The following is a 21,758-nucleotide window of genomic DNA, read 5'->3' on the forward strand; positions in this document are numbered from 1 at the left end:
TGGCTCATTGTTAATCCACAAAGTGGATCACAGCAGAACCATCGCATAAAATGCATTGTTATCCAGCCAGCAAGGCATTGTTAACCAGCTACTCGAGGCTTGTGCTCACCTTGAAACAGTATGGTAAATTGAACAATGCAAAATCATTATTTTACTTCCAAGTTTTATTATGAATAAAATTATCAATCTCAAAGACAAAATATATAAATGTGAACACAATTAAATCTGCTTTCCAGACTGAGCAGCTGAACTGCCAGTGGAGACATTGTCGAGACTCACGGCCTATGCGACCAACATGCGAAAAGTCTCCTTAAGAAGTAATGAAATAAAATTGGTAAAATAGAGAACTTTAGAATAGACATACAGCAATGAAAGAAAACTTTAGCAGAGCAACAAATCCAGAAAAAACAGACCAAGCAATGGGTGAGGGGTCTGAGTCTAAAATAATATTAAATGTTTCTAGACACAGAGAAGAATAGCAAAGTAAGAAAGTTCCACCTACACCATCAGTCAAGATCTATCATAATTTCCTTTCTAGCACCCGTGAAGAATTATAAAACTGGCAAAACTACATATTGAGAAACTTTGTGATCTGCATTTAACTTTTAGGTTATGTAACTCAAGGAGGTTATGTTGGACTCATCAGCTGATTTGCTGTAGTAGAACAATTTTGGAATGTAAACCTATTAGAAAATGTAACATTAGAAGAATGAGACATAGGTGAAAGGATAATATTAAATTGTTTTTTTAGGGAAGAATGTTTTGAAAATGTAAAGTGGATTGAAATTGCTCAGGTAAGGGTACATTGAGAAACTTCAATGTTTGTAGCATTGAATCTCTGGGGACTTTGTTATTGGAAAGTTGGTTGATTATTATATTGGGCATTGCCAATCACGTTTGGTTTCTTCAGACATCACATTTCAGCCAGACCCAACTATGACTATGCTTGAAGCTTCGATATTAACCAAATAGGTTATACAATGAAGAGGAATGAATAATAATGTCAAATAACTGGAGCGAAACAGATCTTATAAGATGTATGATCTGATGCTTTCATGGCGACTAAGTATAGTGAATTCTTCTCGGGCTACCAGCTGTGAAATGCCGGTAGCCCTAGAAGAATTCATTATACATTTTTTAACAGATGTCAGTAGCAGCCAGTGCAGAAATAATTAATGGCATGATTAAGCAGGTTAATGACATTGTATTGCTATCAATAGAGTTTACTATTTATGTAAATAATTCCCATATAAATGTTTTTAGTATTCGTCTGTCAAAATGCTGTTGATTTGTTGACTTCCTTCTTGTATAGTTCACCAAGTTTGTGATAAAATCATCAAGGAGAGTGAGATGGGTGGGGCATATAGCATGCAGGGGGGAGGTATGAGAAGTGAGTACAAAATTTTAGTTTAAAAAATCTAAATGGAACAGATCTAAGCAGAGAGATATGAGGATATAATTAAGATGGGTTTTTAAGGAAACAGCTGGTTTCTACTGTCTGAGGACAGGGTCCAATTGTAGGCTGTCGTGAACACAATAACGAACCCATGGGTTACATGAAGGACGTGGAATTTTGTTACACCCATTACATTTCGTGAAAAAACAAAAAGAATCAAGAATCCATTATCTTTGTGTATGAAGCGATATTCTAGGAGGTCAAGCGATAGTGACTGCGAAATGCAGAAAAATTGGGGAAAATTACAGTCCGTTGTAAAATTTGATATCCAAGAGTGGAAGTCGAGCTGGATGCTTTCGAAAAAGTGTGTTGTGCGTAGAACATTTCAAAACAGATGCTACAAATCCCGTTCTTACACAGGACTTCATAAGTGTGTCGAAAGCCCTGTGACGACCACTGCCTCCTTTGAATTCTTATCTGCTCATCGTTAGTAATGATTCTCTGCAGTTGAAATAAATAACATGAATCACTTAATCAAGAGAAATTTTAAAGACAGTTGCAATTAGGATTTGTTTTCTATTTAAAGTGTGCAAGTTCGTGTGGACTGTGCCATGATGCATTTACGAAATGTCACAAAGGGTCTCAGAAGCCAATGGCTCATACGCACGAGACTTCGATTTGCTTCAGGCAGATGTCCGCTGTCATTCATTCAGAAGGCAATGAATTGAGATCTATCAAACGGAAGAATTAGTATATCATTTAAAATCAGAATCAGAAGATAGGGAAACAAAGTCTGTTTTCCATGCGACTGTAAGAAAGACTCTAAAAGTAGATATTAAGACATCTCTATTTTTCATTGAGACTTAACTGGAAGGGGATTTGTACAAATTGTTAAAATACAGAATCCACACATAACCTGTCTCACTGTTGTTATTTTAACAATTGCTGTATCGTGCATAAAATTGTGACTTAAATTTTACAGAACTGGTATGGAATTTATAAAAAAAAACATTTTAGTCGTCAGTATTTGCAGTCTTCGCGTGTCATCGCTGAATAATATTACAAATTTGGGTGAGATAAGGTTTTGGATAAAATCTTATACGTGAAAAGATGCGATGAACATTATTGGTACAGGGAAACGAGGAAAACACTGAAAGATTAACTACAGACGTTGGCTTTTTGAGTAGTGTTAAGGCAAATAAAGACGATATTAGTGTAGTGTGCTGTAGACAGCAGAAATGGAGACAAATACTGTTGATGAACATCATTTGCATAAAAGTCTGCACTAATAATGCATTGAATGGATTTCAGTAGATATATTTGTTTTTGTTTTTTTTGGAAATGTAACTTCATCTTGTTTCTTCTCAAAATCATGTAATTTCCCCCAGACATTAATAAACAGCAGCTTTACTCAAGCGAGCAGTACATTTTATATTAAAATGAAGTTCGGTATGCAGAATTATAGAGCTCAGTGCAAGTACTGAAAGTCTAAGCACAAACTAAAGAAATAACCACACAAATTTGTGTAATAAACTCTTCTCGGGCTACCAGCCGTGTTAGGCCGAGAAGGATCTATTACTTGGTCGCCATGAAAGCTTGAGGTCATACACAAAGTCATCTGTTATAATTAATGAAAATTTAGAGCGAAGATGTGCGATACAGATTTTGTGGGACTCTCGAGTATCCCGGTGACAGAATTGCTATCAACGTGGACGGACAGTGAAATCCAAATTACTCACAGGCAGTGATTCAAATGAAGATGTTTATGGGAGTTTATAAAATTACATTTTTGATAACTAAAACTTCTCATATCCTAATAATTAATAAAGCCCCCAAAAATCTTAATATCACTAGTAGCAAATTAATTTTTTCTAATAATGAAATTTACAACAGTTTCTTCATACAAGCAGAATCGAGTATGATAATTTGAGTTCCACAATTAAACTTTTATCATTTATATGACACAGCTTAAACATGTTCCAGCCGGCTGTGCGTCGCACTAGCAAGGGTTAAACTGCGGCTGGTAGACCAGTAATATGGATTCTGATGATCGATGCTCTAAGCACCTTCCATATATCAATCAACTTTTTCAGCCTGCAGTATTTATAATGTTAGAAATATTTTGTCATTCTTATAAGTGACACATCAAATACATTCCAATTTAATAGAGTACTGGCAAGCATAAAGCTAGAAATCAATAAATATTATATTACTTCAATAAATCATTTTTATGCACTAAACTAACATTAGAGTAGTTACGCCGAAGGAATTCTTCAGATTATAGGTTATGTTTCTAAACGTTCTTGAAACAGTGTCGTGTAATATGCAGTGCAGTGGAAATGTGACGTTTTCTGGTAGGTCCCGTATATTTCTCGGTATGGAACTGTGAAAAAAAAATGATTTGCTTCAGAAGTTCCCGTGGCTAAGAATTTGATGGTGTGAGATCTACAGATTTACAAGGACAAATGAATGTCATTCCACTGGAAAAGCAATGCAGTATGTCCAACATAGAAATATATTCACCACGTCTTTGTAGCCACTGAACATTCTGACGTATCTTGTGCGTTAACAGGGGTGCCACCATTTTTCAGACTGTCTTATACTGAGTTGATCTCGAAAAATAATACGACAGGCGAGGAGATTGAAAGCGACATGAAAGTGTTACATCTTATTAAATATTGTCCTTCGCGAATATTTATTTAAATACAGTCTCGTCTAACTTTAGTGTGTAGCTAAACTGACAATAAGAAATTTAGAAGAAAGTGTCACGAGTTTTAGTAAGCACTGAAAATAGTATTTCGTTCGTCTAGAACAAGTTGTGTGTAAACGGACGTGGTATAACCAAAAGGTGATCACCGATTTTTGTGAAATGTGTCAAAATATTTATGATTTTTGTCCGCTTAAAGCAGCGAGGAGAGACTTGACTAAAGTGATTTATGGAATCAGAGTGTAAACACATTAATAATGTACCCTTATTTCAGTATCCAACATTTCTTGTACACCACGGTTCTTGTAAAAAAAAAAACCCGAAAACTGATTCAGTTCACTTGCGTAAAGGCAGAGATTGCCTCAGTTCACTTCTGTCATGACAAGACAAGAATTTGGATTGCTTGAAGGTTGAGTCTGATGTTCAGCCGTTGTTCTGCGTAATCTGACAGAGACAGCAGTGTGGGAACCAGAATACGTCCGTGTACAGTCGATCTCCACCGCCTTCCAACGCTACTAATCTCTTCTGGACGTACTGCTGTTGACAGCGTGACGAATAACTGCCAGGTATCGAGCAGAGTCCGCTACACTGGCTCGTGCTGAAACATCCATGGGCCAAAAACACGTCTATAATATTCTATCTTTTACTGTACTCTTAATATGACTGATGAAAAGGAGGGGATTGTACGAAGAAAATAGTGCGTCAGTAAGAGAAAAGACGCGGATGGCTTCTACAATTTCATGTTAGACTAGAAATTATCAATTTTAAATGACAGTGTATTATGCCGTTCCATTTCAGTTCAAGATCAGAGGTCAGGTTTCTTAACATTAACTAACTAGATGGCTTAGGGAACTCGAATGTTCATCACCGAACTAACTAAAGCCCTCCAACGAAATCCAGTCTTCTTCAACTCCTATCTCCCAGAGATCCCGCCTGACATTATCCTCCCATCTACGTCTAGGTCTCCCCAGAGGTCTCTTCCTCTCAGGCTTCCCAAATAGTGGACCCAACCAACCAGATGGCTTACGGAACCCGAAGGTTCATCACCGAATTAACCAAAGCCCTCCACCGGACCCTGTCCTGGGCCAACAAAATCCAGTCTCCTTCAACTCCTATCTCCCATAGATCCCGCCTGAGATTATCCTCCCATCTACGTCTAGGTCTCCCCAGCGGTCTCTTCCCCTCAGGCTTCCCAAATAGTGGACCCAACCAACCAGATGGCTTACGGAACCCGAAGGTTCATCACCGAATTAACCAAAGCCCTCCACCGGTCCCTGTCCTGGGCCAACAAAATCCAATCTCCTTCAACTCCTATCTCCCATAGATCCCGCCTGAGATTATCCTCCCATCTACGTCTAGGTCTCCCCAGCGGTCTCTTCCCCTCAGGCTTCCCAACCAATACCCGGTGCACACCTCTTGTCCCATCCATGCGCGCTACATGCCCAGCCCATCTCATTCTTCTCGACTTAATCACCCTGACAATATTAGGGGAGGAGTACAGATTTTTAAGCTCATCATTATGCAGTTTTCTCCATGCCCCATCGTCTTCTCTCCTAGGCCCAAATATCCTCCTCAACACCCGATTCTCAAACACCTGCAATCTGTGCTCCTCCCTCTGAGTGAGAGACCATGTTTCGCACCCATTCCTGTAGAGGCAACTGGACCATAAACATTTTGACATTCGCTCTCAATCACTAATGCAGTGAATCTGAATGGCAGGGAGTGCGAATCTTGTAGTTGCCGATCGTGCCAGATGTACTCACGTGCAAGTTTCCGTGCCGACCAGCTGCGTGTACCTGTCGTCTACCTCGTTGAGGTTCACCACGAACATCCAGTTCCCTCTGTTGTTCATCGCTGCTTTCGGCATGATGAACTCGGTCCTGGTGGGGCAGAGCTGGTTCGTTGCCGCCTGCCTCCGCGTCCTGGGGTGAGACTGCAGCTGATGGTTGCTGCCCGTGGACCGCGTGTACCTGCGCGCGACAGACATCGTATGACGTCACAGAATATGAGATTTGAGGCCCTCACGTCGGTGACTTCGTGTCTCCATCTTCGGCCAGTGTATGATCACTGGTCAGTTAACTAACTAACTAACAAACTACCAAACAGCATTTGCTTGTTACGTAGATAGACCCTGTTACAGGATTTGTAAGGAAGTGGTCATGGCCTAATTTAAGGTACTACTAACCATGAGATAACTCAGTCAGTACAGCCAGAATTTGAATCTACGACCTCTCAGACACAAAGCAGGAGGTTTAACTATTCAGTTACGACATTCAGCATCGTACAATTTTATTTATTTAGTGTTCTGTCTGACGACAGGTCCATATGAACACGATCCTTCCGTCCTTTTCTCTTCTCGGACTGGGACCTGTTCATATACGTTCTTGGCAGATGATCCAGAAGTGGTTTGCCATTGCCTTCTTCTGTGTGTGAATGGAGTAATTGTTGGGATGCCACGGAGGAAAACTCCGTGTTGCCTAGACCACGGCCTTGCCCAACACAAGTTATAAATTCGGGCACCGCCGGGAATCGAACCCGAGACCCCAGGATTACAAGGCCAGCGTTCTAACCGCTAGACCACCGTGATTGGCCATCGTACAAAAGTGTCCTAAAATAATCCATAAGTTCTCATTCTTAATTATAATATTTGAGCCGAGTTCCTTGCCTCTCCCACCAATCCTCCGGGCTGTATTGTGCGCTTGGCTGGAGCACAGTCGTGTACAGAAAAGGTCCTGTGCTCAGGAACTGAGGCGGTAACTTGTACCGTCTGTCCGGGTACCCTCCGTTGCTCGCATTCCCCCCAACAAGTTGGACTCCCGGGTAGTACGGAACAGCGCCCGGTACCTTCGGTGGTCCATATGCGTAACCCGGATGATGATGTGGCGGTCCGTATGTTACGGGTGTCCTGGAAACAGAACAAGGTCTCAGGACTCTAACCTAATAGAGCTCCACATTTGAAACCTAGTAACTTCCGAGGTTGAGGAAAAGAACACGTGTATTAATAAGGATGACATTTACTATACCGAGTACAGGACTTGAAAATAAGACGAGACTTTAAATAATCTTCTCAGAAGTGGATTTTTTTAAAGATGGCCGTCTTCTGGGTTGTCGTGTCGTGGTAGAAGTTTACCGACGTTTTAGAGGCCCTTAATACCTCCATCAGTAAGGACCTCTGAAACGTCGGAGGAGAAGATACATGAAGTTACCTGTAACTGAAGTCATCGCGCGACTCGTCGCTTAGGAGCGTACTGTAATCATAGCCCCATCTCTCGATCAGGTAGCGAATCAGCTGTCTGCAAAACACCAATAAAGATTTATGTAGGGTCTTGGCTTATCTGACAACGCCGTGCCAACTACAAATGTTTTACGAGAAATGACAGGAATATGCAGATTTATTTATTCTGAAGATAAATTTGGGGAAGTGATCGTGGCCTATTTCAAGATTCCGCTCTGAAATCGGACTTCTGGACTGACGAAATCCTCTTAAAGAAAGCCTCGTTCCTGTCCTGCATTGGTACAGAATATAGATCAGGTGTTTGAAGCACAGGTGGATAGGACAACGTTGAAGTGCTCACACAGAGATCATCTAGGACCTAGATTCTAGGTGCTTACGTCACGTTCCGGGATCAGACCCCCAGTGTTAATCGAATATGAAGCTGGGAGCCCCCCCCCCCCCCGCGAAAATCAGCCCACAGTATGATAGTTCCTTCCATTGCCGACAGAGTTGACTAAAACCTGGACGGAGCTGTTGCATACTTCTGAGGTGCCTGTTGTCATCTCACGGCCTGGCCAACGGGGCAAAGCGACCAGAGCGTGGGCTACTCCCCCCCCCCACCCCATAGAGCGGCTCTTAATTAAGGACAGGGACAAATTGTCTCACCATCAATGAACGGATGATGAGAAGGTCTTGGACACCTCGACGAATTCGTTCTGCGAATTACGAGTGACTAGAACACCGATACGTTATGGATAAGTGACGTCAGAACAAAGGTGATTGTCACTTGTTCGTCCGTCCATTGTTCGAGCCGTTCTGTTTACATAGAAAAACTTCTCACATAGTTTTAATAGCCGGAAGATTTTTTGTTTTTGTTTTGGTAATTCTCCTTCACACTTGTTGGTTTCTTCACGGTGTAATTTGATTCACTTAGAATTCGCTTTGGTTCGTCGAGTTCTGCCTATACACGCAGGGGCGGAGATTGAAACTGCTATTGAACGAGTGTATGGGTGTAAAACTTGGTCTCTGACGTCGGAGGGGACTGAGGCTGGAGCTTGGGAGAGTATTTGTATCCCAAAGGGATCAACTGATAGGAGAGTGGAAGGATTTGAATTTGGAGGAATTCAGTTGTTTGTACTCTCCTTCAGATAGCATCAACCAAATCAAGATAATATTAAAATGGATCTTGGGAGAAATAAGGTTTGGGTGTCTAGATTGGATTCATCTGGCCCAAGGTAGAGACCGGTAATGATATCTTGTTAACATGGTTTCATAAAGAGCAGATATCCTTGAGTAGATAAGCGAATATCAGCTTCTGATGAAGGACTCTAATCGGTAGAATTATGAGTTTAATTGTTGAGATAAAAGAATTGTTACTTTCCGTTTTACTGAATAATATTAGACACGAAAACCACTAATTTTAGGTACGTTTAAATAGGTACACCCTTTTTTTTAACCACAAAGCTTTAATTAAACGTTTTTAAACCATAAACAACCACCCCTAAGGTTGGTATAATCGGACCGACATGTTTGTACGCCTGGAAACAAAAGACATGCTCTTGGCGCAGAGTAAACCTGCTGATATGAATAACAGCAGAACACATAATGCATGGCGTCTTATTTCTTACAGGAAGGAAGCGTGTGAAGTCAGAGGAGAATATATTAAACACGCTACACAATGGGGCGAAGACCCTCGACCCAGTTATTTTCGGAGAAATGTTTTATAGGCGAAAAAAATTATATTTTGAATATGTGTAAAGTTGAATGTTGGACGCAGTAAAAAATTCTAAAATGTTTTCACAGAAACACAGGAACGTGTGTAATGATCACACTGGCTGGATAGAACATGGTCCTTCATTTGAAGCTGATAGTCGCTCAGATATTAAAGAAATTCCCCGCTTTGTATGGATACAAAAACGTTCATTATTTTGTTCACGAGAGCCAACCACCAGTCCCTGTCTTGAGCCAGATTAATCCAGTTCACAGCCTATTATTTTAAGACCAATTTTAATATTATCCTGTCATATATAAATCTAGGTCTACCAAGTTATTTCTTTCTTTTCTTGAGTTGTTATTAACCTGTTCCAATACAGGGCTGTTAGAATATCACCACGTTCAAATACATTTGTTTTCGATTGAAAATTATCGACTTTATGAGATATTAAAATTGAACAGACGTAATAATTACCAGCAATTGAAAACTGTGCACGAGGACGTATGGCATAATTCGCAGGGTCTGTACCCCACGTACAGACGCACAGTAATAAGAATGTTCGATCAGAACTGTTGAGTTCCTAAAAAGGAAATTTTCTGGAAAGAAATATCCCGCTAACCTCCAACTGATAACTCTGTCCTATATTACACTAAACACGTAGTGCTTGGAACTCTGGCGTTCCATAATTTCAAAAACAGATGCAGTTTCTTCAATTTATCCCCGCACATGTTGCGATAGTATCTTAAATTTAGAGCCAAGACCACTTCCTGTTCAATTTATTACTTAGTAATGATTCTACAACTTAACACTACTGAGTCTGAGATACTGAAAGCGTCGTTAAATAAACAATGGTAGGCACGACACAAGTCTGATGTAAAATGGTGTCTGTGGTGTTTAGCGATGTTTAGTGTGATTACGTTGGCAACAATGAAGTCACATCTGCGACGTAATTTTTAGTTACGATAAAGAATACAAGATGGCATCAGCGAGCTACTGGAAGGAGACCAACAGTAGTTGAAGTAACACTTTGACAGTTCGTACGATTTAATTAAAATTTACGCGTAATTTTCGTTCAAGGTTTGAAGATAACGTTCTGCGATGGCGACAGGGCTGGCTGCCAAACGTTAAATAAGGAAGTCGTTAGTAAACGAGTCCAACCTATTTCAGGGAGAGACATAAAACTTTGGGCGCAAATTGTAATTGTCTCGCTACAAGCAGTGGATACCAAGGTTAATGGAGCATATCAACATCTGAAAATATGTGCAGACCTGTTCCAGTCGAAATTCTACTTCTGCCCTTCAGATGGTAGCGACAGACAAGCGTGGAATGTCTCAGCCCCTGATCAAGATACGTCAGTGGTTTTCAACTTGTGTTGATCGCGGCGCACTACAAATATCGCTGAGAAATACCATTTTGTAATGAGAGTAAATTATTTTGAAGTTTTCTTTTACTGTCGTGTTTCCTTCTACCTCATCTATACACTTTTAGAGCCAAAGAATCTTGCGTACAAAAAAAAAAAAATGTTTCCTAGACTCTGTCAACAGATGGAGTCCATACTTTTAGGGCCAAAGAATCTTGCGTACAAAAAAAGAAGATGTTTCCTGGACTTTGTCAACAGATGGAGTCCGTACTTTTAGGGCCAAAGAATCTTGCGTACAAAAAAAGAAGATGTTTCCTGGACTCTGTCAACAGATGGAGTCCGTATTTTTAGGGCCAAAGAATCTTTGCGTACAAAAAAGATGTTTCCTGGACTCTGTCAACAGATGGAGTCCGTATTTTTAGGGCCAAAGAATCTTTGCGTACAAAAAAGAAGATGTTTCCTGGACTCTGTCAACAGATGGAGTCCGTACTTTTAGGGCCAAAGAATCTTTGCGTACAAAAAAGAAGATGTTTCCTGGACTCTGTCAACAGATGGAGTCCGTATTTTTAGGGCCAAAGAATCTTTGCGTACAAAAAAGAAGATGTTTCCTGGACTCTGTCAACAGATGGAGTCCGTACTTTTAGGGCCAAAGAATCTTTGCGTACAAAAAATGATGTTTCCTGGACTCTGTCAACAGATGGAGTCCGTACTTTTAGGGCCAAAGAATCTTTGCGTACAAAAAAATGATGTTTCCTGGACTCTGTCAACAGATGGAGTCCGTGGGGATACAAAGCGTGGGGTGAGGTGCAATTTATGCGATCGTGTAAAATGTCCCGTGGCCATGGCGGGTCGCAATTAAACTGGGCTCCATTTTTGTCAGAATGTTTTAGACCGAGATTCCCCGATTGTTGACAGAGAGCCATGAAGTTATATATAACTTATGGACATTGATTCAGATGTGGTGATAAGTTTCTCGTTCAGTTTTATATAGGTGAAGCGACGTGTATGAAAAACATTAAGTATGCCAGCTGGAGATTGAAATGCCACTTGCATTTCGAACTACTCTTCGCTGTTGTCAGTCCAAGGCAAGGACTGACCAGGGTCAAGCTAACAGCTGGAAGCGATCTCCATGACGTGCGCATTAAATTGTTTATTTATTTACTACGTTCAGCGCTCCTATAAATATTTGAATTTTCTTCAGATAAATGTCCAGATTCCTAACTAAAGACCTCATTGGAGCGCAGTCATTGTAGCAGGTCCCTGCGTCTTATGAAGCCGTGTTCTCATATTATTCTACCATCTACTTCTAGATCTTACAAGTTGGCGTCTTCCTTTCACTTTTTCCGGCCAAATATTTCGCAACTTATGCGAGTGTCATCTTCCATGTGTGATGTATGCCCCGCCCATATCATCCATATTGATTTGAGTTTTCCTAAGAGCTTTCTTCTCAAAAACTTGAAAACTCTTTCGTTAGTCGGAGACGAGGTTCAAAACCAGTCCGTAACAGGCGGTAAACCACTACTTTTCAGAACACACCCACCTCTCTTAGTGTTATCTCTTTGTACAATATTCTTTGACAATAAATCACTATTTATTTTGTGATTTTGTTACTATAATGCGGATGTCTGTGAGTTAGACGCAGTGTAAGAAACCCGACAGGTCTAAAAATACACCAATGTCGGTCAGTGGTAGCCCACAATCTTTTCGAAAGCATCTTATGACGAAAAATACTTTTGTTGTTAACGAACGCGCCCTTTGAGGTTATGTTTCGTCCGGAAACACTGGTCTTGTATTTCCTGCTTCCTGTAACAGACTGTCCTGATCTGATTCAGTGTTACAGCAGTGCTAAAACCTCGTTTTGTAAGCGCTGACGAGGACTCATTTGTTTGCTGACTTGCAAAACAGACGTGTTTATTGGCTGATCGCTTTTCAACGAAGCCACAAAGCTCACGTCGCGGTGATTGTACGGATTTGTCATAAACTTATTTTGGACTCTCGACATCGTGTCTCAGAAATTAGTTCTCATTAATTTTCTCTGCGTTCCACCGTATAACCACAGCCATAGTGGTTGGATGACCGTGGTTTGGGGCCTACCCAGCGTTCTATCCAGTGGGTACAGGGGTTAAAGCAGCCAGAGCGTGAGGCACGCCGTGTCGTAAGTATTTGTGTCACCTTCGTTGTGACTCGGTGACCCACATAGCGATTCGGAGAGAGTGTGTGACTCACGTGGACTTTCATCTTGTGAAAGTCCACCTGCATTCCCGACTGAGCCAAGGTCAGCCAGCCTCAGCGCACTCTTGAGTGCGAGCACAAAGACTCGAGTTCAAACCCAGGACAGTTCGTGAGGCATTGGGGACAGGTTACACTGCTGCCATCTGTATTCAGATGCTGCAGTTTTAAGAGACTCTGCCCCGAAATTCGTTGTTTAAAGCAAAATTAACACAGCGTGTCTCCACGACAACGAAGGTTAGGTTAAGCTGACTTAGGAAATAATCGATGTTTGCTTAGAGAACCGTACCAAAAACATACTGATTGTTTTAGTAGGTGGTACATATAGTTACCACGGGACTCCACATGTTGAAAGCCACTGACGTAGTTGAACAACCTAAGTTGCAAATCACGTATCCGGAACTGTGAATTCCGAAAGGAGAGAGAGAGAGAGAGAGAGAGAGAGAGAGAGGTGGGTGTGTTCTGAAAAGAACAGAAGGTCGATACAATTCTAGTTGTCAAGTCGTCGTTCGTGTTATCGCGAATGCAAGTCAGCGACTCCTTGAACGTTCCAGCAAATTTCTGGACTCCTGTGTCTTGTCTGAGTCTCCCGGACTTTCCGGGCTCTCTCGTTCTTAGGAATCACCCCCCACCCCACCCCTCCGAGGGTTCGTCAGGAGATGTTCCGACTCCACGGAGCTCAGATGACAGTTAAATAAATTACAATTTTTTTATGGAAACGTAAAGGTTCATCACTGTGTTCACAACAGCCCTCCACTCTATGTTAATCAGAACCAGGAACTTCACATTCCCATGAACCGTTTCTTTTAACATCATTTTAATATTATCCTCTTATCTAAAACTGGGTCTCCCTGTTGGTCTATGCTCTTCAGATTTTGCGTTATTTGTTTAAAAAGCGGCTAATTTCTGAGCAAGATCTTGGTAAAACATTTACATTAAAACAGCTGACTTGATTTTCATTGCACAAAATGGCTGCTTATGTTCGATAATAAGTCACAGTATCGATATATCGTATGGTCGAGAGTGAAGATCGAGCTGTTAGGTTATGTTAGGTTAGGTCTGGCGCTAAATTGTTTCGTATCACAGAATTCTGCTTGTTGTTTTATCTGGTGTTAATTTCGGAGAAGTAAAATCATACCTGGGCTATTTTATTAGTCCAGTTTCTGGGCAATCAGCCCCTGTAAACCAATAGCAGGCAGTGTCAAGACGTTGGAGATGGTGAAGCTGATGGTATTCGACGTCTTATTCGTCGAAGGCAGCGAGTACTTGAGACACTCGGAGACTACTTTGAAGGTTGCTAGTCTTAATGTAAGAATTCTGAGTTAACTCACATTGAATTATTTTAATCACAATTGAATTTTTCGAGGATTAAAGAATGAAAAAAGGTCATTCCGTAATGAACCTCTTTTCTTGGCTACTATTCCCACCCCCATTCCCACCTTCCTGATCTGACTACGCCAATCGGAGGAGTACATCGTGCCCTTTCATATGAATATTTTGAACTTTCTTCAATACAACGTGTTTGCCCCCCAAAAAATTAGTTGCCATGACTTTTGAATTAACCCTCGTATTAAAAACAAAATGTATTTCGGAAATATCTGCTGCACTATGTACCTCAGGGGCAAGGTTTATCTCAGGCACATAGAAGTGAAAATGGTGGATGGAATAATAATAATCATAATAATAAAGATGTTAAGGAAACACGGTGCAGAGACGTGGAATGTGTTAATCTGGTTTAGGACACGGAACAGTGTCGGACTCTTGTGTACAATTCGGCGTTATTTCAAGTTTCTATAAAAGGCTGACTATTTCTTGGCTAGGTGGGCGAGTTCTCGATTCTGTAATCCCGCGGAGAACCACCGGGTCTGTGATCGCTGTTGTCAATAGGATGTCCTGGCTTAGATCCAAGGACTCTGACGACGTACGTGCGTGTGAAAATCCAAGCCACGCACTTGGCATGTGTCCGTAGCGGTCGTCTGGGGGAGGTCTTTAGGTTATTTATTAAATGACGCCTCATTGTCAATGATTTGTTTGGTTGTTGCTTATTTAACGATGCTGCTAGTACCTTAGATTATTTCGCGTAAATTAACGTTTCAAGAAAACAGCTAATTGTTGATTACACGATGCTGTATCAAGGAATGAAGTTGACGAACGAGGCAAACTCATCAGTAGGGGGTGTGGTACGACCAGGCTGACCTCATGAAGCTTGAATGGGTGAAATAGAAAATACAGCGGTGACTCACGTGGGATAATGGTCGATCTTCTCGCAGAAAGTGGTTCCTGGCTTGGCGCAGGGCGGAGATCTTCCGGGTGGTGCCGGAAGGAAAGGGTAGGTGTTCCCGCATGTGCCGTAGTGGTCACACTGGGGCACAGAGCCCAGAGGACGGGCCAGAAGGGCGAGCAGCACCTGAAACACAAGAAATTAGTGCAGAATTTTTGCTTGTGACGCCAAGATCGAAGGGAGTTCGTGGTCTTCTGAGGGCGACCGTCTCCGTCGTGTTTTAGGGGACATGTTTCTTTTTCCATCCACACGATTATTTTGAACAAATGCGACATTGTGTAGGGAGAAAGTGATTAAGAAGAACGGAGATTTGCCTCAGGCCACACAATCTCTCTCTCTCACATTGAGAAACGAAACAATTAACATTTGAATGGGGCATGGTAGTCGATTCTCACCATTGTGACGCTTCCGACTGGTCGACTGCGGCAATCTTAAAATTAAAATTAGTTTCTAGAAATGTTTACGCCATTGTATAATTGGTAAGAATTTCACCACGGGTTGACTGTGTGCCGCCCCGACAGACAGGTCGTCAGAAACCTAACCTAACCTAACCTAACCTAACCTAACCCAACTTAACCTAATCTAACCTAACCCAACTTAACCTAATCTAACCTAACCCAACTTAACCTAATGTAACCTAACCTAACCTAACCCAACTTAACCTAATGTAACCTAATCTAACCTAACCCAACTTAACCTAATGTAACCTAATCTAACCTAACCCAACTTAACCTAATGTAACCTAATCTAACCTAACCCAACTTAACCTAATGTAACCTATTCTAACCGAACCCAACTTAACCTAATGTAACCTAATCTAACCTAACCCAACTTAACCTAATCTAACCTAACCCAACTTAACCTAATGTAACCTAACCTAACCTAACCCAACTTAACCTAATGTAACCTAATCTAACCTAACCCAACTTAACCTAATGTAACCTAATCTAACCTAACCCAACTTAACCTAATGTAACCTAATCTAACCTAACCTAACTTAACCTAATGTAACCTAATCTAACCTAACCCAACTTAACCTAATGTAACCTAACCTAACCCAACTTAACCTAATGTAACCTAATCTAACCTAACCCAACTTAACCTAATGTAACCTAATCTAACCTAACCTAACTTAACCTAATGTAACCTAATCTAACCTAACCCAACTTAACCTAATGTAACCTAATCTAACCTAACCCAACTTAACCTAATGTAACCTAATCTAACCTAACCCAACTTAACCTAATGTAACCTAATCTAACCTAACCTAACTTAACCTAATGTAACCTAATCTAACCTAACCCAACTTAACCTAATGTAACCTAATCTAACCTAACCCAACTTAACCTAATGTAACCTATTCTAACCGAACCCAACTTAACCTAATGTAACCTAATCTAACCTAACCCAACTTAACCTAATCTAACCTAACCCAACTTAACCTAATGTAACCTAATCTAACCTAACCTAACTTAACCTAATGTAACCTAATCTAACCCAACCCAACTTAACCTAATGTAACCTAATCTAACCTAACCCAACTTAACCTAATGTAACCTATTCTAACCGAACCCAACTTAACCTAATGTAACCTAATCTAACCTAACCCAACTTAACCTAATCTAACCTAACCCAACTTAACCTAATGTAACCTAACCTAACCTAACCCAACTTAACCTAATGTAACCTAATCTAACCTAACCCAACTTAACCTAATGTAACCTAATCTAACCTAACCCAACTTAACCTAATGTAACCTAATCTAACCTAACCTAACTTAACCTAATGTAACCTAATCTAACCTAACCCAACTTAACCTAATGTAACCTAACCTAACCCAACTTAACCTAATGTAACCTAATCTAACCTAACCCAACTTAACCTAATGTAACCTAATCTAACCTAACCTAACTTAACCTAATGTAACCTAATCTAACCTAACCCAACTTAACCTAATGTAACCTAATCTAACCTAACCCAACTTAACCTAATGTAACCTAATCTAACCTAACCCAACTTAACCTAACTTAACCTAATCTAACCTAACACTTTGGCAGCCATTTTACCTGGCTCGGTTTCCTCCCGTTTCCGCGCCTCCAATTCGACCTACACCTTCAGCTCATCCTATCCTTGTCAGCTGTCTAACAAAATTTCCAGTGAGACTGAGCTCCTCCTTCCTTACGTCAGCACACTGCAGCTAACTGCATACAGAAGCTAACAGTCGCTCAGCTCGTCAAAACATTTCCCCGTGTTTCATGTAACCCAAAGGTCGAACCACTGGACCCAGAACCGACCGAGATGAATGCGGTCCACGTCTTTCTGCAAGATCCATTTTAATATTATCATTCTCTTCTAGCCGTCAGCTCATGTGTCGTCATTATTTTTATTTGAGACGACGCCGTAATCTTCTCTGCCTCGTCTCTTAATCTCGTTGTTTATTTGCGAACGAAAGTGAACCAGTTCCTTGCTACGGATACTTTACTCTTGCAAGGATCCCGGGAGAGGGAATTTACGCGTCTGACGTCCACGAAGTCTTCTTGTCGCTTCCAGACGTTCTTCAGGCTGAAATGCCTTTTCGTTAGCAGTTCGCGAGGTTTCAGTAAGCCCAAGTATGATTTAGTTGACAACAAAAATTACATGTCTGTCTTCTTGAGCAACCACAGACAATGAACCTTTGGGTTTTACGATACGAAACACTTTTTTGTAGGATTTGAGGTTTTCACAGCGGTGAGTCCGAAGATTTCTGTCTTCTGGGTATTTAACCGACGCTTCGGAGGTCATTCTGCCTCCATCATCAGGGCGATGAGTATGAAGATTTCTGTCTTCTGGGTTGTTGCGCTGTGTAGTCTGGTCGATGTTAACCAACGTTTCAGAGGTCATACTGCCTCCATCATCAGGGCGATGAGTATGAAGATTTCTGTCTTCTGGGTTGTTGCGCTGTGTAGTCTGGTCGATGTTAACCAACGTTTCAGAGGTCATACTGCCTCCATCATCAGGGCGATGAGTATGAAGATTTCTGTCTTCTGGGTTGTTGCGCTGTGTAGTCTGGTCGATGTTAACCAACGTTTCAGAGGTCATACTGCCTCCATCATCAGGGCGATGAGTATGAAGATTTCTGTCTTCTGGGTTGTTGCGCTGTGTAGTCTGGTCGATGTTAACCAACGTTTCAGAGGTCATACTGCCTCCATCATCAGGGCGATGAGTATGAAGATTTCTGTCTTCTGGGTTGTTGCGCTGTGTAGTCCGGTCGATGTTAACCAACGTTTCGGAGGTTCTTGCTGCCTCCATCATCAGGGCAATCATCGCCCTGATGATGGAGGCAGCAAGAACCTCTGAAACGTCGGTAAACTTCTACCAGACTTCACGGCGTAATACCACAGAAGACAGAAATCTTCAGACTTTTTTTTCCGCAGTTGAATCTCGACGGGTTTGGTTGAATTTGTTTGTTAATACACTTCGTACCATAAGGAAGTTTCCGTGTGTCCACACGACAAATATAAAAGCCAGAATAAGGCGCACGTGGAGAAAATAAACATCGTCTGACGGAGGTCAGCCAGCGAGACGGTTCTTGGGCTAGCTTCGTCAGCTGCGAGCAGGGACGACCTCTTACGAGCTGTTGCTGTTTACTTGGAAGTGCCTGAGAAGGAAAGTCGCTTTTGCTGTTATTCCTGTCCGCTCACACGTGGCCTGTTTTCTTAGTGCCGCCATTTGTCAATTTTAAGGTCACGTGACCGAGTTAATGATCGTTCAAATGTGACAGAAGGAATTTATTTATTCCCTCTGTCACGTTCTGATTAATTTTTTCTAGAAGGTTTCCCCACCAAATTTCAGGAACCATTTCTGGTCCTAGGTTCAAATATCGACCTGAGGTTTTACGTGTTTTCCTCAGTTTCTCCAGGTAAGTTCCAGGGTTGCTTTGAGGCAGACAACCATCACCACTTAATTCCGTATTCTTTCACGTTCATTACTCATTGGACGCTTTTAGGTTGGCGTGGCAAGCTTGCGAATGTTGGTAACAATGGTATGTCGGTTCCCGCGCACGTAAAATGTTTGAATAATAAATCTATTTTACGACCAATAGCGGCTGTTTGTTGAACAAATCTCACAGAAAGTGTCACTTTTGCTTCCTAGTTCAATTGTTTGTCTTTGTTACGCGCTGACAGACTGACCTTGTCGAGGGAAAGCAGCTTCTCGGAAATCATGCGGAGCATTGCCACCACGGTAGGTGTGGCGCTGCGAGCGGAACACATAAATGCCGATCGAAGTTTAAGGTAATTACGGACAAAATGATCCGTATACATTGAGCATATTTATCATCTCCTTAAACAGCGTTAACCAGTTGATCTTTTTAATGGTGAGGCGTAGTGTTTTCTTCGCGGTACGGACTGAATTCTTAAATGCTATTTAGACGAGCTTCGGCTTCGAAGGGTTAATTAATTATCAGAATAAACAGCGATTATTTCCTTAAACAGCGTTAACCAATTGATCTTTGTAACGGTGAGGCGTTGTGTTTTCTTCGCGGTACGGACCGAATTCTTAAATATTATTTGGAGGTTTCACGTTTACACGGGTGTGAAAATGTGTGGACAGTCTTCTGGGGATCTATCGCCTCCATCTTCAGGGTGGGGTCTAAGCAAACATGATAATAACACAAGATTAACCAAAGCGGGGCATGTGGAAGTTTTGCAAATTAGTTTATTGTTCTTAACTCGCGACTCGCGCCGGAAGTTGCAAAACAGAAGCTGAGAAAAGAATTTGCTTCCTACAGCGACAGAGCAGAGTGAAACAAATGAAGTTTTCGCTCCGCAAGTGAATGCACTAACCAGCTTTATTTTCCAGGGCACAATTAAACCGAGTACTGGCCGAATTTCTCGCACGTCAGTTAGATGGGTTGGTACTTGTAGCACGCATGGGGGAAAATTTGCATGTAAAATCTCAGTCAGGACAGAGACTAGCTGTAGAATCGGGACGTGAAGGAGAGTATAATATTAAAAACAAATCTTAGATAAACAATGTTTTGTTAACTGTGTTAAATTGGTTCGGGGTTGGCTCGGGGTCTTGTGAAAACGGTAATTAACCATCGTATTGATTAAAAGTTTGGGAATTTGAGCTAATTAACCGAGTTATTCTTATCCAACAGCAGAACGAGTCTGAAGTTTTTGATCAAAAAGGGGAAAAATACGAAAGAAATTGAACGTTATCAGACAGACGGAGGAAAAGAGATCGCGGAGGGGGGGGGTCACATGTGTTGACAAAGGAAGGCCCCCCTCCCCCCCCCCCCGGTCACCTGCATTTTATCGTTTTCTTAGAATTTCCGTGTAACCGTATACACGAAACTTTTACATGTAATCACTGCGCAGGCGCACTGCGTTCTCTCCTCTTAATCCTCTCACTCTCTGTCCTTTCTCCTGCGGAGTGACGTCACTGATTACGTATGCATCGCCGCGAGCAAAGTCTCGAGAGCAATCTCTCCAAGTTCCCGTCTTTATCTCGGTTATTCCTTGGCTGTTTTACACTGCTGTTTCATCTGCGTGAGCCAAGTACATTGATTTGCAAAGGATTTGTGAGTGTTGTGTCGTGGCCTATTTTAATGTGTTTTGAATCCGTGCAGAAGTGTCGTTCCTCAGAAACCGATGGTCTGTTATCTTCGTCAAGAAATTCTCAGACTCTTATGAAAGCCAAAGATTCATTACCGTCACAAGTCTTAACGATGTGGTGGAATTTAGACAAATTACGTGATTTTTCATCTCTCCGTCAGTTTTTAACACTTGGCTAATTAATCCATTCTTCATTATAAATTCACCAGAACCGTACACACGATAAATAACCTTGTGTCTTATCAATTGCGTAGGAAATGGCACGTTACAGGGCCCCCCCCCCTCATCTCGGCCACACACACAAACGCGCTGTCCCCTTGAGGTATGCAAAGTAGATCGACCAGCCACGCCTTTATTCTAACAGGCGGTACAAATTAGGAGCCAGGAATTATATTAATTAGACGATGACAGATTTTTATCTTCTCGTTTGTCTCTGTGACGGTCAGACCGAATTTGACGCCGTTTTTCAAAATGTCAAGGCAGAATTTCTGTAGCTCGATTCGATCTCAAATTCTGGCTGCATCTGACGTTATGTCCCGTCCCCATGACAAAACTTCACGTCGACCTACGCCCCCCCCCCCGGGTGATCCTGTCTCTGTGTTCGGTCGACTTTGTTGAATTTTCACTTCCGAGTGACCTCCTGACCTCCGCGTTTCCGTATCCACGCATCGCCGACGGAATTTTGGGAACTTCGTAACGTTTTTGTGGGTCCCCCCTTCTAAAGACCTCTTTTGGGGTCTGTACGGGGACTTGACAATCCATGTATTTATTCAGGATCGATTTGCCAAAAACTTCTCATCTCACGCGTGCCTCAAAGACGTCTTAAACGGAAATCTTCGGGGTCTTTTGGCCATCAGAACGCTGTGGGGTGGTCCTCAACGAACCCATGACGTCAAGTTACTGAACGGCCCGTGTTCGATTCCCCGACGAGGCATTCTCGTTGCGCGATTTTAGTGTTCAGAGCCATTAGGTGTGGGATAAAGGCGGTCGGAGCGTGAATCTTATCGCCTTGGTCTAGCTTCGAGGTCGAAACTAATTCTAGTCGGAGCTTACGTTACGCCTTGAAGAGACAAGTCCGATGAAACTGCATATCGCATACTTACAACGCAAACTGGACCGGCAGCCATGACACTGGAAGGGTCTCTCTTCGCAGACTCTGGAACCCGAAAGCGAAGTTTCGCCGCGAACTGTAACGCACACTCGCAGATGCCAGCTGTCTGGCAGACAACCTACTTGCCGGGGCACGACAACTTTCACTGC

The 21,758-nt window shown here is 41.9% G+C and overlaps 1 protein-coding gene across 2 annotated transcripts; it reads right to left on the bottom strand.

Moving 5' to 3' along the window:
* Nucleotides 1–146: 146 nt before the first annotated feature.
* On the bottom strand, nucleotides 147–21,758 carry spz5 (spatzle 5 Toll-1 receptor). 2 transcript variants are annotated; one of them, XR_002546118.2, is made up of 7 exons: nucleotides 21,602–21,758; nucleotides 14,864–15,027; nucleotides 7,310–7,396; nucleotides 6,769–7,008; nucleotides 5,867–6,073; nucleotides 4,367–4,701; nucleotides 147–3,779 (listed from the first exon to the last, which is right to left on the bottom strand). XR_002546118.2 is itself a non-coding variant. In XM_022081667.2 (6 exons), the coding sequence occupies exons 1-6, from the start codon at nucleotides 21,623–21,625 to the stop codon at nucleotides 4,527–4,529; spliced, it is 897 nt and encodes a 298-aa protein (XP_021937359.1). In that variant the 5' UTR covers nucleotides 21,626–21,758; the 3' UTR covers nucleotides 147–4,526. The 2 variants fall into 2 exon arrangements, 1 of the variants encoding a protein (XP_021937359.1); XM_022081667.2 differs by having other exon boundaries at nucleotides 147–4,701.

Source organism: Zootermopsis nevadensis, unplaced genomic scaffold, assembly GCF_977971745.1.
Source record: "Zootermopsis nevadensis isolate Lab colony 2312 unplaced genomic scaffold, Znev_1.0 Znev_ptg000057l, whole genome shotgun sequence".
Classification (NCBI taxonomy): domain Eukaryota; kingdom Metazoa; phylum Arthropoda; class Insecta; order Blattodea; family Termopsidae; genus Zootermopsis; species Zootermopsis nevadensis.

Coding starts and splice junctions, on each gene's coding strand:
- spz5 (XM_022081667.2), bottom strand. CDS start 21,625: ATGGCTGCCGGTCCAGTTTGCGTT. Junction 15,028..21,601: donor CTGCCGGTCCAGTTTGCGTT/GTAAGTATGCGA, acceptor CTTGTGTTTCAG/GTGCTGCTCGCCCTTCTGGC. Junction 4,702..5,866: donor GTCGGCACGGAAACTTGCAC/GTGAGTACATCT, acceptor TGGATGTTTCAG/CACGAGCCAGTGTAGCGGAC.